The sequence below is a fragment of the Phoca vitulina genome, unplaced genomic scaffold (assembly GCF_004348235.1).
Source record: "Phoca vitulina isolate PV1807 unplaced genomic scaffold, GSC_HSeal_1.0 scaffold3, whole genome shotgun sequence".
In the NCBI taxonomy this organism is placed as follows: Eukaryota; Metazoa; Chordata; class Mammalia; order Carnivora; family Phocidae; genus Phoca; species Phoca vitulina.
Genome location: NW_022589706.1, coordinates 64,206,499 through 64,226,399, shown reverse-complemented (window position 1 = coordinate 64,226,399; position 19,901 = coordinate 64,206,499). Strand labels below are relative to the sequence as shown.

The window sequence follows — 19,901 nt, the reverse complement described above, 5'->3', positions numbered from 1 at the left end:
CAGAACTAACATGTGGCTTCCACTAATGCCATGAGGTTGATTTTTTTTTCTCTCATTTCATATATGAGAAAACTATCACTTCAAATGAGCATTTCTTCTTACCCCACACTCCTGTATCCGATAGTCTGGCTAGTATTTTTCCAAGTTATGATTTGAGAACCATGCATGTAAGAATTACTTGGGGATTTGTTTGAAATTCAGATTCCAATACATCCTCCAACCTTTTAAAAACGCAATGAGAGACAGTTGGGTGTGAGCTTCTGAATCTAGAGACACCTGTCTGGGTCATTCTTAAGCAAACTAATGTTTGAGAATCTCTATTGGCTGTAGTGCTCCCCCCTTTCAAGTCCACTTTTTATAACTCAGGTCAGTAGTACTCAAAGCTATAGTGCTACTCAGAAGATAAGAATTAAACTATGTGTCTGGCTTTTCTGCCTTCTAAGTTTTAGACTTTTAAAAAATTTTTATCTCTGTAGAATTGCAGTTTGTTTAGTGATCCTAATTCAGTCACCAAAACAAATAAAAAATAAACAAGATGGTAGAAGAAAAGAAAGAGGGTCAAGGGCAAAATGAACAGATTATGTGGGAATGTGTCTGGGGTAATGGGGACAGCAGCTACCTTATGGGATTTTTGGACAGAGTGTGTAAAATCATTGACTTCTACAGCCTTGCTCTTTTAAGGACGTGTGTTATAAGTGCATAGTTTTTTTTTGTTGCTGAACAATTAATGTTTTGATGGTGATGTCCACATGGTCATTCTTGACCCTATCTTCCCAGCAATTCCAAAATGTATCCTCTTTAACAGCTGATGCCACCTGGAGAGCTTTGGAAATGAAAGAACATTCCGCTTCTAATCTGATTTTACACATTCTGTATTTCATTTTTATCCCCTCAAAGTGGGGAAATTCAATATAAAATGTTATATTTTAATTTGTTTTCATTTCTGAACAGAAATAATAAAGAAAAGAATGGTTAGGAACTATGATATCTGCTGTTTTTTACAGTTGACATCAACTGATAAAATACAAATTTTTTCAGGTCAATGAAAATGTTTTTTCTCACAAAATTCACTTTGGTCAAGGAGTCTGTGGGAATATGTCATCTAACTGTAGGAACAAAAAGTCATGCGTACATAAAAGTCTTAAATTTGAACCTCAGAACTGGGAAAATAGCATGAGATAATTAAAGAAGAACAGAAAGTGAATAGTTTAATAAAAGCTGGTCCATGTGCCTGCAACCTCTTTAAATTTAAATAATGTATGTTCCAGGTTCCTTTTTTTCAATCTTTTTTTTCTCCATAAGACAACATACTTCTTCTCATTCAAATATGAAATATCATCTTCCGAATGGATCCATAACTTCAAAAGCACAGGCCAATTTATGAATATAGATGGTTGTTAGCATAGGACTGATGTGTGCAAAACATTGAAAACAACAGATGCAGAATTAGACAAAGCAATGCACTCATATGATGACTTACTACATAGCCCTTGAAATCATGTTTGTGAAAGCCACTTAGTGACATGGAAGTTGTTCATGATATAATGTTAACAAGAAAAGGCAAGATGTAAAAACTGAGTGATTCCAATACTTTGTATATATACATATCTGTATTTAGATATATCTGTACGTTTAAGTTCCTACATATCTCCTTATTTATACATTATATATAGCAAGAGCTCCCTGGGTTATTTACTTTCAAAATATCCATCTTCCCTTCTTATAGTCTTCTATATTCTAAACTGTATACAAAATGTTATAATTAAAATATGATCTTAATAATATTTAAATTAAATTTTAATAACACCTTATACTGTCATAATTTTTTAAAGTTATTAAGAAAGTTCACTTTAAAAATCAAATTTTAGGCCTTAATATTGGAGTTTCAATAACATTAGGCCTTAATATTAAAATTAGAGATTATTTTTGCAGAATTCTTGTGAGAATTCCTTTGTACATTTTAACACATATGGAGATGAAAGCTACATCTTGCTGACTCTTTAGTGAGATAGAAGCATTATGAGGAGACACGGGAATATACTTATTCATTCTCACTTTTTCTCATATTTCACAATGAAAAATTTCTGTCCTTTGCTTTACATCCTAATAGCTATTGAAAACATTATACACAGTCTATATTTTTAAACTTACACCCTTTTAGAAATCATTTTGATGGTGAACGTTGGTGAAACTAACTTGAACATGCTAGTTCCAAGGCAGTTTGTTTTCACATCTCGAAAACTGAAACCTGAGCTAGCTAGGACTTGGACATGAGAAATTTCAAACTCAGACAATTAACTGAAAAAGCAGAGGGGGCAGAATACTCTACATGTTCTGAAAATAATCTTACTTTTCTTGGGAAATTATGGATTATTTATTCCCCTACCAGAGTAGTTGACAATCACATTTTGCCACAAATATGTGACTCTTTTCTTTATATTTCCCTGTTCATGGATCGGGAAGTCCTCTTTTTTTTTTTTTTTTTTAATCAGCAGAATCCAGTAATTTGCATATGTGTCTCCCTATGACAGAGGGACTCAAGCTTGACAATTTATTTATCAAAACAAGGATATTTAGATTGCCAGAATGTGATATTGTGATATAATAAGAAATATATTTTTGGGGTTTTTTTTCCTGGCTCCTGGCCAGAGTTCCTAAAACCCTTGTAATTCTCTCAATGATAAAATAGACACATCTTTTGTTACGGTATTTGGTTTTTATCCCCAGTTCCTGAAGTAGTTCTAGTGATGAATGTAAAAGAAAAGACTTCTTTATTCATAACAAACGCCTTTCAACCACACCCGAGTTTATGAGTTTATATGTTTATGTTAATGAGGTGACTTTTGGAAAGCCCCAAGATGGGAGGGGGTGGTTGCCAGAGGAAGGAACCGTGTGATGAGGGTGTTGGAACTTTCAGCTTTACCCCTCAATCTTCGGGGAGAGAAGAGGGTACTAGAGATTCAGTTCAGTCACCAATGGCCAAAGATGTAATCAATCATGGCTACACAATGAAGCCTCCATAAAAAATTCCTAACCGAAGGGGTTCCGAAAGCTTCTGGGCTAGTGAACACATCCTCTTGCTGGGAGCAGGTATGCCTGGTGAGGCCCTGGAAGCTCTGCCCCCTTCCCTATACCTGCCCTATGCAGCTGTTCCATTTGGCTATTTCTGAGTTGTATCTTTTTATAATAAACTGGTAATTGTTTTCCCGAGTTGTGTGAGCTCTTCTAGCAAATTGTGAAACTCAAGCAATCTCCGATTTGTAACTGTTTGGCCAGCAGTATGTGACAACCTGGGACTTGGGAGGGGGCTGGGGGGGGGGGGGGGGGGGGACAGTTTTCTGGAACTGAGCCCTTAATCTATGGAGTCTGCACTAACTCTGGGAAATTAGTATCAGAATTTAATAAAATTGTAGGACACCCAGTGGGTGTTCACCAATAATTAGAGAACTGCTTGCTGTGGAAAACCTGCACATTTGGTGTCAGAAATATTCTGTGGGTAGAATAATAGAAAATATTAGTTTTTCTTTACAGAGTGATGATTTTTTTAACATGTAAATAAAATTATTCCATTTCTTGTTAAAAATATTTCAATGGATTTCCATTTCACTTAGAAGGAAAACGAAAGTCCTTATCATAATCTACTGGGCTACATAGGATTCATCTCTTTCACCTGTCTCCCAAGACTGTACTTCTCACCTATCTCCCAAGACTGTACTCATCATCTATCTCCCAAGACTGTACTTATCACTCACTGTGTTCCAGCCACAATGTCCTTCTTTATGGTCCTCAAACAAGCCAAGCCATGCTCATCACAAGGCCTTTGTACTTGATATTCCACCTACAATGTGCCTCTACCGTATCTTAGATATGGCAAGCTTCTTCCTGTCATTCAAGCTAAACCTAAAAGTTATATTCTCAGGGAGGAGATGTGTGTTTCCACTTCACTCACTAACATTTTAGCATGTCATCATATCACTCTTTGAAATTATTTACATATTGACTGTTTATTATTTATCTGCCCACCACTAGTAATGCAAATTCCAGAAGAGAACTGACTTTGTCTTTTTCACTTAGAACAGGTGTCCAAGTGTCTAAGACATACTAAACACTCCAAAATTATTTGTTGAATGAATGAATGAGATGGACTGTCCCCAAAGGTGACTGCCAACAATTTCCCTCACCCCTATACATTCATGTCACCCCTTCTACCAAGAAGTAGAACCAATTTTTAATCTCTTTTGATCTGAACTGGCCTTACGATTTACTTTGGACCAATAGTATTCAGTGGATGTGACATTGTGCCAGTTCTGGGCCTAAACCCTTCATAGGCCTTATAGCTTCCAGTCTTATTTTCTTTCAGTCCTGAGATACTGTGTAAAAAGTTCTAATAATTGGTTAAAGAGAGAAGCCCTGTAGGACACAAGACTGCAGAGAGAAAGAGAGAGGCTCAGCCCACCATCAGCCATGTCAGCTGGCCCAGTGTCGGCACCAGGCTTGGAAGGTTGCTCTCTTGGATACTGCAGCTACATTAGATCATGGCAACGGATATCATGTCTTTGCCAAGCACTGCCCAAGTGCAGAATCTGAAAAGATTGCTGTTGTTTTTAAACCAAAAACTTTGGACTGGTTTGCGATGCAGCAAGAGATACCTAAAACAGTCCCTGGAAGCAGAAATTGGGTGCTGCCGCAACAAAACTCTAATGTATGGCACTGGCTTTGTCCAGGCAGTGTCTGGACAGTTGTGAGGACACTATCAGAAATGGAAAAGCAATGAGAAAATTGCTACTAGAAGCTAGAGAAGGGTGAGCTTGCAGAGCTTATTAAGCAGTGGTGGAAAGATTTGCAAGACTATTGGCTGCCATAACTCAGAATGTAGAAAATGTTCCTGATGAAGCTAATTAGGAACTGTTCAACTCTGAAGAAAAATTTAGAGAAACTATAGTGGCCCTCGGATTGTGTCTCCAGCTGGTGAAATCTTCTCAAATAAGACATGGCCCCAGAGCAAAGATAAAATCCAGAGTGCTGCCAATAAAACATGACCTGAAGGTAAAGACCAGATGATGGTGTGACTTAGGATTCCTCATTAAAACCTCTGAAAGACTGAAGGTAGCACCTCACAGATTCTCTCAGCAATACAAAAGGATTTAGAAAGAATATTAAGATTGTTCTATAAACGCTGACTCATGGACCCCATAATGGCAGGACCTGATACAGTGGGATTTATGGGTGTGACTTTGTTTCAGCAAAAGGATTATAATTTGACACTTCCAAGGTTTTTAAAGGAACTATGGCAACTTGGAATAAAAGGGATGGTACTAGTTCAAAATGAAAGGAGGCTTTGAGACCCCAACTTTCTATGGACAGGAAGCAGGCTGAGAAACTACTCAACTAAAAAAGTGCGCCATTTCTTGGGGGCAGGGGGAGAAGTCTCATGGAGCAAAACCAGGGTTCTAGAGAGTAGATCAAAGAGTAGAGGAGAGCAGAAGTTTAGAGAACCAAGCCGTAACCTAGGCACATTTCCCACCTTCCCACCCCCCAGAGGAGGGGCCCTGAGAACACATGTCCAGCAGGAGTTTAGAACTGTGGATGAGAATCCACTCACCGTCTTCACAGAGTAACAGGTATCCCATCTGCTATTAAAAATGAGAAAACTAGTCTAATTATATGAAACAAGTTCTTTTTTTTTTAAGATATTGGACAATAGTGCAAAAATGTGACCCGTGAGAGTATGGAATCAAATAAGGTAAATCTTATGATTACTCCAGCCTTGTGCATTGTCATGTACCAGAGTCTGGGACAGGGATGGGAACCCTGAAGAGAGAACAGCAGTCTCACCGGGCCAAGGAGACAGAGATTCCAGTTTGGAGAGGTTGAATCAGTTGGCATTTGTGATGCAGACTACTAACAGTAGGGAGCTTTGCACAACAGGACTTCTTGAAATCTACATATACATATACGGCTTCTTGAGTCTTCATGTAAATACCAACATGAGCCAGCAGAGGGTAACACTCTAAACACAGAACAACTACCAGGGAAAGAACCACCATCAGAGTTAACAGAGTATAAGAGAAACATTTTTAAAAGAGAGACAATCAATGGTTCTCTCTTAAAAACTGGTTCTTTTTAAGGCTTAATGAAATTGATAATACATAAATAGACTGATTAAGGAAAAATGATGTAACAAATCACTAATATCAGAAGTAAAGGAGAGGACTTCACTAAAAAGTCTACAGACAATACAGAAAAGGAATATTATAAACAACTTCGTGATAATAAATTTGAAAAGTTATATGGAACGGGAAAATGTCATGAAAGAGACAAATTACCAAAACTGACACAAGAAGAATTAGAAAAGCCATCTCTAAAAACTTCCCCATGAAGATAACTTCAGGACTAGATGACATCACTGGTAAATTTTACCAAAGATTTATAGAGGAAATAATACAAAATACACCTACTCTTTGAGAAAATAGAGGTAGAGGGGACACTTGCCAGCTAATAGGGGGGCCAGAATTTCTCTGATAACAAAACTAGTTGAAGATACTATAAGAAATCTACAGGTCAATACCCTTGATGAATATAGGTCCCAAAGTCCTTAACAAATTATTTGCAAGTCAGATACAGCAATATATAAAAAGAGTAATGCATCACAAGCAAATGTGGCTTACCCTAGCAACATAAATTTGGTTTAATATTTGAAAATAGATTAATGTAATTCAGGACATTCACATCACAAAAGGGAAGAATCAGATCATTTCTGCAATAAATGCAGAAAGAAATGGATTTTATAAAATTTAATTCTCATTCATTATTAAGAATGTCGGCAAACTAGAAATAAAAGGACATTTTTTAACCCCATAAAGGTCATCTACGGAAAACCTATAGCTATCATCACACGTGGCAGTGAAAGACTGAGAACCTCCCTCTACATACAAGAGAAGTATGTTCACTCACTACTATGGTAGACAAGTTCTTAGCAAGTACAAACAGGCAAGAAAAAGAAATACAAGGCCTACATATTGAAAAGGAAGAAATAAAACTCTCGCTATGTACAGTCAACAAGATTATATACCTAGAAAATCCTAAGGGATCTACAAAGTCCCACTAGCACTAATAAATGAACTTGCCAAGTCCATAGAACCAAAGATCTCTCTCTCTCTATAAATCAATTGTATTTGGATAATCCAGCAGTGAGCAATTAGAAAATTAAATATTAAAAACAATACTATTTACAGGAGCATCTATAAATAGTAAATACTTAAGGATAAATTTAACAAAATGGAGAAAGATCTGAACATTGAAAAATACAAAATGTTGCTGAAATGCAAAAAGTTCTAATGAAATGGAGAGATGGGCCATGTTCATGGATTAGAAGCTTTCATATTTCTATTAAAAATAAATAAAATTTAAAAAAAAGAAGCTTTAATATTTCTAAGATATCAATTTTCTCCCAGTTGATTTCTGGAGTCAATGAAATTTCAATCAAAATCCTCACAGACATTTTTTGTACAAATTGACAAGCATGTGCTAAATTTCTTTCCTTTTTTTTTTTTTTATGGGGATGTAAATGACCTAGAATAGGCAAAACAATCTTGAGAAAGAACGAAGGGGATTTACTCCCCTTGATTTCAAGACTTTAAAGCTGTGGTGATTTTCTCTAAAAATAGCGTCCCACAAATCTTCCTTCTCTTCAAGTGCTTGCCCCTCTCTCCATCAAGTGGCGCCGTTTACTTCCCTTCTCTTCAAATGTAGGCGGGCCTGTCTTGTGACTTGCTTTGACCAACAGACTGCACCAGAAATCACACTGTCCTCCGGACCCAGCCCTTGTGAGGCTTGCAAACTGCCCTTTTCATTTTCTTGGAACCCTGAGGTATCATGTCACTAAGTCTGACTAATCTGCTAGAGATAAAGGCCATATGCCGAGCAGCTCTATTAGATGTGAGATTTATAGAGGGAGAGACAGAGAGAGAGAGATGGAGGGAGGGAAGGAGGAGGTGGGGAGAGGAGGAGGGACAGGTTGTGGGGGAGGGCATGAGGGAGGAAGGGTAGGGAAGGAGGGGAGAGAGAGAAAGAAAGGCCCAAGCAGCGTCCAGCCATGTTAGCCATCTCGGATAAGGCGCTGGACATCTGAGTAAAACCATCCTGGATCCTTCAGACCTAACGGATCTCGTGAATCAACATCATGTGCAGGAGAAAGGAGCACATCCTGGCCAGCTCCTGCCCAAAGGGCAGAACCATGAGCAATAACCGGTTGTTATTACTGAAGTCACAAAGTTCTGGCGTGGTTTGTTACAGACCTGAAACACTGAGTGACCGAGCAAATGAAGAACACTCTCCTTTTCCTCGCGGGATGCTAGTGGCCTTACCATATTGTGCTAACATTCAAATACTCTCCCCAACTCTTTTCTATAGGTTTTCTAGTTGACAGGTAGCTTCTGTAATCACTCTTTCGAAATTAAAAGAAAGGAGATTTTTATGTAGCATGAAATCACCAGGTAATTAAAAGATCTTTCAGATGAAATTTCTGATTATAAAAGTAATGGATGCTTATTGGAATCACAATATTAAAAAACAGAAGGAAAACATCACTCACTATCCCACAAAATCAATGCTTATCTTTTGTTACATTTTCTTCAGTCTGTTTATGCATTTATGTATTTCACACAAAAAATAATTTCTTTTATAAGTGAGATCATATTTTATATAAAGATTGCACACTATTTCATTATCAGCTCAGTATTAAGAACATGATTTGGAGATAACTGCTTACAAGGCATATCTTTTCTTATAGGATCTTAAAACTTATAAATATCCCTCCATTCTTTCATATTAGCGAGAATCTTGTTATAAGAGCCAAATCATAAATGCCTATAGAAAAATAATTTTTAATAAATATACTTTTCTATAATGTCATCTGCATATATAGTAGGCCATATATGATATAAGAAAAAGCCACTGAAACTTATCAATGTCACATGAAGTTCATTGTAGAAGATTTTGTTTATCCCATTATATGATATTTTATTATAAGGATCCCACTGGACAAATTTCTTTCAATTTTGGAAATTGAAAGAATTAAAAATAATAAAAAAATTACATTTCTTCTAGATAAACTATTGTGTATGTCTTGTGAATAGGCCTGAATTTGCAACTACTGTTTAGGTTTTCTTTTTTAAAGTATAAAATAAGACATGGGGCTCCCCTGCCAAAAGGATATCTGTGTTTTTGAAATTTGTTCTCCAACTCTGGTTTTGAATTCATTTCTTTGTCTCCACATTTAATTTTTATCTTTCAGAGATAAATTATGAATGTCTATAAACTGTCTGTAATATTTTCTGTAAACAGGTAGGATTTTAATCAATTAATTTATCCTGTCTTATTTTTCCATTTGTTATTTCCACTTATTATTGGATAGCTTTAGCATTTTTCCAAAATTTTAATAATTGCATAATATTTTATTATATTAATGCACTATTATTTAATTAACCATACTCTATCGCTGGAGATAATAGATTGGTGTTCATTTTTTACTATTACAAAAATTGTAATAAGCCACTTTGCACTTAAGTTTTTTTCCACATATCTGATTTTTTTCTAGGACAAGAATTTCCTGCTAAAACAGTCTTGAAATATATTACCAAATTTCTTTAGAAAGACTATAATAATTTGCACTCTTACCATCAGGGTGCCTACCTTGCCAGCACTGAGTATTACCATTGTTCAAGATTTTGTTAATGTGACTAGAGGAAGGGCATTCATTAAATGATTTAATGTGCATTTCTTGGATTATTAGTAAAAGTCCATATTCCCAAAGATGCGTCCTTTGTCTTATAGCATGTATTCAAGTGTCTTCTTGTCTATCTGTTCCGTAGATCTGTGTCTATCCATGTGCTAATTCTATGCTTTCAAAGAGAAATAATACTTAGTATGCAAATTTCAATTTTCAAGAATAAGACTATTATTATCCACAACGTCCAATACTGAGACTTTCTCCTGAGGAGATAATCCAAAAATAGAAAATATTTATGTAAATGGATATCCTCTACAACATTATTTATAGTAGTGACAAAAGTGATGACAGCATGTCCCAATTGTTGAAATGGTTACGAACAATATACTTGTAGAGTGAAATAGTAGATAGGAAAATTATGCTTACGGAGGTTGCCAGCCATCAAGTATTCAGTTAAAATATATTGTAATATTGGGGATATTTCAAATATTAATATGAAAAATATCTGCTACACTATGCTAAATTGATAATATTGGGATAAAAATATTATTTTCTACTAATTAAAAAAGTGAAGAGAAGAAGGTAGTTTACAAAATATTGCCGTATTTAACTCTTAATTAGTGGAATTATGGATGCTTTATATGCTCTTTCCTGGAGCTTCCATTAGTCCCTGAATTTCATCATTCTATACTTCTTGTTCCCTTATAAATCTACTCTAGATTAAGGTGAAGCTATATATTGAAAAATATAATGCTTTTATTATTATTATTAAAAAGTTATTTTAATTACATTGCCTATATCCCAATCTCTGCTTATTAATACTTTTAATATCTCTTAGCTGAAAGAATTAAAAAAAACCACTGAACAGGAGAGGACTCCTATTTTAAACGTTCACTTTTCTGATGCAAAAGTTTAACACAGTGTTAATTTAGGACCAAAGGAGAAGAAGAAATAATCATGTTTCAAGAGGGACAAAAAGTCAAAATTTTGACTCTGTAAATTAATAAAAATAATCCACCCTTGTGTGGCTATATAATTCATATTCTAAAACCATTATAACATCAATTAAGGTTCTATTGTCTCAGCTCACTACATTCTTTCTGTTCAGTTTGGATTTCTCAGTGCAGGATGATTAATGAAATCTTGAAATCTACCTGTCAAATGATGGCTTCTCTCCACAGTCAAAGGCATCCTGGAGCTCCTTGACGAGGTTAGCCTGGCCCGGCAGCCGGAAGAGACCCTCTTCTTTCAGCCCCCTTTGTCGGATAAAGTCCACACACTGCTCGACCAGCATTGGAGCCAGACGGTTCCCATATCTCTTCTCGTAACGGACAGTGTCTTCCAGTTTCTGTCCAAAAATGCCTGGAGGAACAAAGGCTCACAATGAATTTGAGGAACTTATATCACCCCACTTGGTTATTTTTTTAAAATCCTCAATATAAAGGAAAAACAAAGATTGAAAGGCTGACAAGCATTTAACAATCAGTACCTCACAGTTTTCCAGAATCAAATCCATGATACACAATTCTTCAAAGGAAAAGGCTTTGCCTTACGCTGCCCTTCTCCCCTAAATTCCATATTTAGCCCTCACACCAAATAGACATACAAAGTTGGAGATAGCCACTTTGATATAAGAAACACTGCAATAAATGAAAGTTTAGTTATTTTGTGTGGGCTCTGAGGGCCTGCAGTCCCAATGGAGTCACTGCTGTGCACTCCATTGCATCTGGAGGTGGTGTTCCTACTGATGATGACCAGATGACTGGGCTGGAAATGGAGGCCATGATGGCTGCTTGGAAGGGACTGGACCCTTACAATAGCTAGCCCCAAAGGCAGCTTTAGGCACAAAGAAGGACTCTAATTTTGTCCCATCTCTCACTAACAAGCAAAGAGTGGGTTGTATCTATGAAGAGGACAATAGTTGCTCTCATCTCATCTGGTTCCAGCTGCACAAAGGCAAGACCCAGCAATACCCTAACTGTGGAGATTGTTACCAGCTGGTGCCCCACCAGTGGGCCCACTGAGTCTTTACACTAACTTACTCAAAATGTGCTGTAAACTTCCTTCTTTCCAATAAAGAGTAGCCATTGTATTGGCTTCTTCTCTCGAAAGAAAGAAAGAAAGCCTCTAAAATATATTAATATCAGGTCGTAGCTTGGCAAAAATGATCAACCTATGAGGAAAAAAGGTGGGGAAAGCCAAAGCAAATGTCACTCCAATGTTCCCAGATGGGATGAATATCACTAAATAGTTTTAATGGTCTAATGGTTTCATAAAAGGGAAAGAAAAATTAGTCTTGCATGTTGAAATTATGTGAGACTCCAGAATACTTGGGGAATTATTTCAAAAACATTAGGTTAAGAATTGAACAATAAAAACAAATATTTTACCTCCCTATCTGTAAAATAATTTATGTATGGATTCAGCAATGCAAAACCATCACATTCCAAGCAATAAACGACTGCTAACAAAGAGAAAATTTTTAGCCCTGGTAGAAACAATAAGACAACAACAAACCAAACTATTCAACACCTGATATCAAATCTAGTATTAAGGGAGTTCATATATTCGCTGTAGGAAAAAATGTTGAGTGAACTAATATTAATATTCAAATACATAGAAAGCAAAATCAGAAAATGGCATCTTCTAAGGGCAGGAAAATTAATGTAGGTAACAGGTTTATTCAGCTAAATTTGTAGACTTTGGAATAAGCAGTTTCTCAATGGTGTGAAACATTGTTTGCTAACTCAACAGACATTCATACCCCTATTTTCTCTTGTCATTTCCATTTTAGGGACTGGAAAATTAAATACCTCTCCCACTTTTTAAGAAGTCTTTGGAGTCTCTAGGAAGATTTTTGTTGTTGATGAAAGAGAAAGACAGCTGGAATTGCCAATCATTCCTTTTTTTCTACCATGAACTTGGACATGCTATCTGTTGATCTAAGAGTCATCTTTTGACTATTAGATAGTAATCATGAGGGAAAGCCTGAAAGGTTCAGAGACAATGGGGATGAAATCATTGAACCACTGACCCAATACCGGCAGCACCTTCTTTATGATTTTTTTTTAATGTGAGAAAAATGCATGTTTAACCACTGTTAGCTGGGTTTTCTGTTGCTTGCAGCAATACCAAACTCTAACCCACACAGTGGTAATAATGACTTTGAAGATATTTTAGTGTTTTAATAACAAAGCTTGAAAATTGATTATGAATGGAGAATACTGACTCTTTTTCTGTGGAGTTCTTTTTTGTTTTCCCCCCTGTGGAGTTCTTTGATGCTTATTTGCCTGAGATGTTTGGATTCTATTCTGTCAAAATTAAGAAAATAGCCTTTCAAAGGCACTAATAGTTTATTTATTTATTTATTTTTTAAAGATTTTATTTATTTATTTGACAGAGAGAGACACAGCGAGAGAGGGAACACAAGCAGGGGGAGTGGGAGAGGGAGAAGCAGGCCTCCCGCTGAGCAGGGAGCCCGATGCGGGGCTCGATCCCAGGACCCTGGGATCATGACCTGAGCCGCAGGCAGACGCTTAATGACTGAGCCACCCAGGCGCTCCACTAATAGTTTATTTTTTTTAAATAACAATATTGACATCTGGGAATACATCTTATGTATCTGTGGTTTTACATTTATTGTTTTAGATTGATAAATATATTATCTAAAGTTTCTCTCTAAATCCAGCAGAAAACCTACTAAAGATGTTGCAACTCAACATCTCTGTGTGCTACAAATGAGAACCAAACTTCCAAGACTTTGTTTTATACAGTAATAAAAAACAAACATTCTTTTCTTAAAATTCTCAGGATTTCTTTTTTCCCAACAACTTAGGGACATGATAAAAGAAGCAGTAAGTTTTGTTTTATGGCTACTCTGGTTTCTCCTCTTTCTTCCTCTTTTCCTTCCTTCCTTCCTTCTTTCCTTCCTTCCTTCCTTCCTTCCTTCCTTCCTTCTTTTTTGTACATACAGCTTTGTGTTGTGGTAAGAATTCACTTAAGAAGTATAGCAAGAAACGAAAAGGCAAAAGCCCTTACATCTTTCCATTTATTAAGGACCTATTACATACTAAGTCCTTGACATATATTCTCTTATTTTCGTAATAAATATATAAGGTAACTATCTTATACATGAGGAAACTGGGGCTCAGAGAGATTAAGCGAATAGCTCAAGGTTAATTACACAACCCCAAGTATTGGAATGGAAGTCCATATCCAGATTTATTCAGCCTTAAAACCTTTGCTCATTCCCAAATACCAGTCCTCTTCCTCTTTATTTAATCACAATGATCATATGTCCTCATTTTCTAGTAATTCAAAATATTAGTAAATTCTAAAAATGAATAAAATAGAGTATCTTTTTTGTGCTCTAAAAAGTGATAATAGCGAAGATGTACTTACGTATGTCAGGCATGGGTACACGTGGTTTATCTGCATTTCTTTCATTTAAAACTCACAGCATTTTATGAGGTGGTCACCACTATTTTACCAAGGAGGAGACTGAAGCACAGAAAGGTTAAGTGACTCGCTGAATGTCACATAGCTAGTAAATGATGGAGCCAGGATTTGTTCAGGGCTATTGGATTCCAGAGCCACTCTGTATCTATTACATAATACTGTGTAGTGTGCACACTGGCTGAAAAATGAGTTACTGAGGAAGAAACCTGCTGCTTACTAGCTTTCTGACCTAAATTTCTGTCATCACACTAGCAGGAGTAATTTCTGCTGAGAAAATGCAAATTTGGAGGAAGATCAGGAAAAAAAAATAGAGAAGGAGAAAACTGAACACCTTATGCATCCTGCCCAAGGAAATGATTTCCTTTATGTAAAGAGCTATGCTTATTTAGCAATATAATATGTAAGAGAGTTAAAGCATATAGATGATAGATACACATGCTTAGAGATTCCTGTGGAAAATTAATAGTTTTCTGCTGTAAGTCTGGTCTCGCAAAGAATTAGTAAGTGATTATAATAAACATATCCTTCCCAATTTGTGGCATTGGAAATAGAATGTCTCAACCATCTCTGTCTTATAACGGTAGATGTGAATTAATGTCCTATATGAGCATGTTTTTTGTGTGGAAGGTTAGGGGGAAATTTTTTTTTAAGCTGTTTTGTTTAGCATTTTCATTGAGGAAGCAGTGAAACTTCAAATTTTAAGATTAACAAGAAAGCACAAAGGTCATGAGCCTATCCCCAACTAGCAGCATGGGGAAAAGGACACACTGACTAGCAGATTATTAACAAGAATATACTCTGTGATGTGAGTCATGCAAATGGTTCTAGCTATATCCATTTAAATTCCCGGGGAGGTTTCACACTACCTGACAAAACCATCCCTGGAATTTCTAGGTGACAAAGGTACATCATGTGTACTTCCTTTGGAAGTATATTGATGGTGTCATAAAGCATCACCAAGGAGGTGACTTTTCACTGGGATGAGAAGGTAAATTACATAGGTGATTTTATTATACCTGTGGGAGGCTGTTCCAACTGGAGATAGATCTAAATCTCCTTCAGGATTTGTGAGGTTCCTGCTTTATGTGTGATTTATACACTCAATAGCTAGAGGCAGCCTGTGAAGTTAACTGAGTGTGATCAGATAAATATATTCATATTCCACCGATCTTAAATATGAATAAACAAACACAAAGCCAAACCTTCTTGGATTTTCTGTGCCTTGCAATTATTTATTGTTTTTGCTCCTTGGTTCCCAGTTAAGTATAACTCTGGCTCCATTTCATCACTTTCTGTCCTTGCCAACCTATTGCAATTTGGACTCTGACACTGCCACTCTACTAAAAGAGCTTTTTCTATAGTCATCGATAACTTCCTAGTTGTCAAATCACTGAAAGCCAAATTTACTTTTTGTATTACTTCATGCCTCACTCCCTTTAAAACTGTCAATGTCACTCTTCTTCCTGACACTTCTCATGTGTTACATAGTTCTTGCCTTCCAGAATACTCTTATCAATCTCCTTCTTGACTGTGCTACTTACTACAACCTTCTCATAAATTTGTTGGTCCTCTGGGTTCTGTCCTCAGCCCTATTTTTATGCTACTTGACACAATTTCTTTGCTTGACTACATTTAATCTCACTGTCTAACAGTTATTCCCAGATCTGTATCTCAGTTTGGGCCACTCTTACGATCCTTGGCATTGGATTTCTAAGTGCCCATTAGACCTCTCAACGTGGATATCTCAAAACATTCCCAAACTCAGAATTTCTAAAACGAAGTTACCTTTTCTTCAAAACCTGTTCTACTTCCTGTAATCTGGTTTTGGTTATCAGTTCCAGTTATCCTCCTGAACATTTGAAGTGCCATCTGAGAGTCAACCTAGATTTGCCTTCCTTCATGACCATCACTTAGTCACCACATGGGTCCCTTCCAAACTCGCTGTCACTACATTAGGCTAGATCCTCAATATTTCTTAAGTGATTTTTTGAAGAGCAGAGTATTTATTTCAGGCAAGTGCTGCCATAGTGATCTTCATAATATTTAAATTGGATCATGACATTCCTTTGCTTTATTTCTTCCAGTGGTGCCCACTGGCCAACCAAACTCTTTTTCATGCCATATGGAGTCTCCACAATCTGATCTCTGCCTCTTTATCTGCCATTCAATCAACAAATGTTTAGGTGGCGCCCACTGTGCGCCAGGCCCTGGGCCATATCCACCCTCATCTCTACTGCTTGCTCACAAACAACATGCTCTCTATCTATACCGGACTATTAGTTGTTCCTCAAGTGCAATATCATCTCCTGTGTGAAGTCTTTACTAACATTCCCTCATCGCTCCAGACCCAAACCTTGATATGTTTCTTCTTTGGTTTCTTAGCATTTTAAGCACTTTAAGATGGCCTTGTAATTATTTATTTAGATGCCTATCTATACTGGACTACTCTCACTAGTCATAAGAAGAATGTACTTTTATAATCACTATAGTAAAATAATTATTTTGCATTTTTTATTATTATAAATAATATTGGATAAAAGCTGTAGACTATGTGTCTATCCAATAAACATCAGAGAGGGGTGTCTATCCAATAAACATCTGAGTGTCTGTGTGCCCTCCAAATTCCTACATTGAAAACCTACTGCCCAAGGCGATGGTATTAGGGTGGGGCCTTTGGGAGGTGATTAGGTCATGAGGGTGGAGCCCTCCTGAATGGGATTAGTGCCTGGGTAAATGGCTCCAGAGACCTCTCATGCTTCTTCCTATTCTGTCACTAGAGAATATAACAAGAATTTGACAGTCTGCAACCCAAAAAAGGGCTCGCACCAGCCTGATCTCAGACTTCTAGCTTCCAGAACTGTGAAAAATAAATTTCTGTTGTGTATCAGCTACATAGTCTATGATATTTTGTTCCAGCCGCCTGAATGCGCCAAGACCGACAGACAAACTCTCTTGCTTATGTTCCTGGAACTTAATTTCAAAGTGGGTAAGGATCGCGTGCTCCATAAACATTTGTGGAATTAATGTGTGCATTAAAACAAAATACTTCACTTCCTCAGTTATGGGAATAAGTGAATAACTCCATTGTAAAATGACACTCATCAATAATTCTCAGGCTGTTGATTTCTATAAAAACTGGAAAACAAAAAAGTCTGTGGTGTGCTGATGAAAAGCCAGAAGTTAAACAACTTTTCCATTATTACTCATATTCTCTGCTGTCATGATTTCTCAGAGTTCTTGTCCTTTTCCTCCTATCGATCATATACTAAGCCATATGGAGAACTTGCTTTTACCTATCCTTCTGCTTACTGCAATCCTGCTAGCAGAATAAGTCTTGGTATCACTAGGATTATAATAATTTTTAATTAAAAATGAACATTCACCCACGATAAAAAGACAAATCAAGATAAAAGACATCCAATTTAGTACAGAACTAAGAAACAAAGACAGTCAAAGTTTACTTCAGTCTATCACCAACACTTTCTAAGCAACCAAAAAATCTCATATGGCTAGAAATCTCTTAATCCCAGGAGCTCTGAATCTATAAAAACCAGTGAATATTTGGTAGAATCTTGATTCTTTTTGTAGTCAGAGTGGGGAAGGAGGGAGAAAAAGAAAGCCTTGGTAAAACGAAGAAGTGTAATAATGCCAGAATAGTGGCCTAGCTCTCAGACCATCAGACACCGTTTATGTCTAGGTACCAAGCCATGCAATTTGCGTGTATTTTCTTTATTTGACACTCCAAGGACTCTGCACAGAGGGCTCCCTTCTACAAACCAATTCAGAAATGCTAGGCGGTCTGAGGTCACACATCTAGAAAGTGGCAGATCTGGGATACAAATATAGGTCTATACAATTCTAAGAGTCTTCCTTTTCCACTATGTTACGTTAATTCAATTCAGACATAGTTTTTTTTTTCCATAGGTGTGCTGACCACTCTCTTAGGAGAATACAGGAGAAAATGTCTAAATCTGATTCCTTTCTAAATGATTATATCTGATTTTACATAGTTCAGATGAATTACTGCCTTCCCAGATAAGCCCATGGTCGGTCTTTTGTTCATGGCTCTTCAGTCTTCATATATACTTTGTTGTAGGGCTTACCACAGAGTAATTGTTTATGTCTCTTTATCCTCAAGGAGTGTGTGAACTCATAGATTCAAGGCAATGTATTTTCTTTGCCTACTCATCTCCAGAATCACTTGGTACGTGCTCCATAATATTTTGATATTATGAATTAATGAGCTACTCATTTACAATTATATGGATTTGGATAGTAGCATTCTATTGAACAAATCTATTTCCATTAAGTGTGATTACAACATACAATAAACTTTAAAGAAAATGTTGGTTTTATTCAACCATGTCACAACCATGACAAACTATTTAAACTCATTATTGCCTATGGACCAGTAGGAAAAGATACATAATAATACTGTACTTCACCAGTTTGCAATAAACCTTGAATCCTCGATTCAATAGACCTATTACCATTCTTCACTCTGGGAAGAAGTAAATAAATCTCTATCTCTATGTATGTATGTATGTATGTATGTATCTATCATCTATCTATCTACTTATCTATCTTTTACCACAAGTGTATATAAAGCACTTTAAGATGGCTATGAAGATAAGGTGGCCAGGTGGCAGCATATAAGAAATATAAGGACTACACAGAAGGCTTGGGTGAGCAGGGAAGACTTGATGAGAAATGAGAGCCAGCAATGCCTAGAAGGAAGCATAAAGTTTGAACAGAGAAGAGAGAGTGTCATAGCATAGTGAAAAAAAGCAAAGAGGTGGAGTAGAACATGTGTTTAGGGAGAAAGAGTGGGGCAGTCTGGGGAACTGGGAGTTTATCCTCCAGGGAATAGATGCGATAGGTTAGAAGGCCTTGATAATTACATGAAACAGTTAGGACTTCCTCCCGGGAGCCAGAGGGACTCATAAAAACATTTGAGCTGTGGGATGCTTGAGAATACTCTTTCAGGAATACCAATTGGTCAGTGCTTTACAAATGGCTTGTGTGTTGTAGGAATTTGTGAAGAACATTAGGGTGGAAATGAGGATGGATGCTGTCTCAAAGAGTTCTTCCTATGTTAAAATAAGTTGTGTGCATGAAGCAATAAAGGCACAGAGAACTAAGGTGATAGAAACTGAAATGGAGCTGGAAGTCTATAAAGAAGGAAGAAGCAATAATGCACAGCTACTAACTGGTTACAGTGTAGGGGAAAAGCTCTAGGGAATTAATGATGACTTATCTCTAAGAGGAGAGCACCTCAGGAAAAGACAAAAAAGAAAAAAAAAACAACAAACAACAAAACAAAAAGCCCAAAACAAGATACAGTTAGACTTTAAAATTTACTTCAGTGTGTCCTGTGAGAATAACAATCTTAAATTACCTAGCTAGTCTATTTGACCAGAAATTAACAGTAACATTCAGGAACCAAGGTAGTATGCACCTCCAGGTAATCAAAAGGTTGGTTATGCTTCCCATATTAGATATTAGCCCTACAGAGGTTAAAAAAAAAAATTACATATATAGTTTCAAAATCAACAGGGTAAAAATACATTGGAATCATTCTGTCTCTAGAACATAAATCCAAAGCACTGCCATCCCCAGCTTCCTGCCTAGGAAATGTTTCTCTGTTCCTAGATTTTTCAAACCACTGGGAAAACATCTTCAGCAATCTGTATTAGTACCCAAACGAAGAAAT

At 36.7% G+C, this 19,901-nt stretch overlaps 1 protein-coding gene across 4 annotated transcripts in view; it reads right to left on the bottom strand.

The window, feature by feature from the left end:
* ARHGAP24 (Rho GTPase activating protein 24) overlaps positions 1-19,901 on the bottom strand; it is a 749,428-nt gene that overhangs the window by 40,998 nt on the left and 688,529 nt on the right. For all 4 annotated transcript variants that reach the window (XM_032400717.1, XM_032400716.1, XM_032400719.1 and 1 more), the window contains one exon: positions 10,885-11,092. In XM_032400717.1, the coding sequence (XP_032256608.1) occupies positions 10,885-11,092 (208 nt within the window). The remainder of the gene's footprint in view (positions 1-10,884; positions 11,093-19,901) is intronic.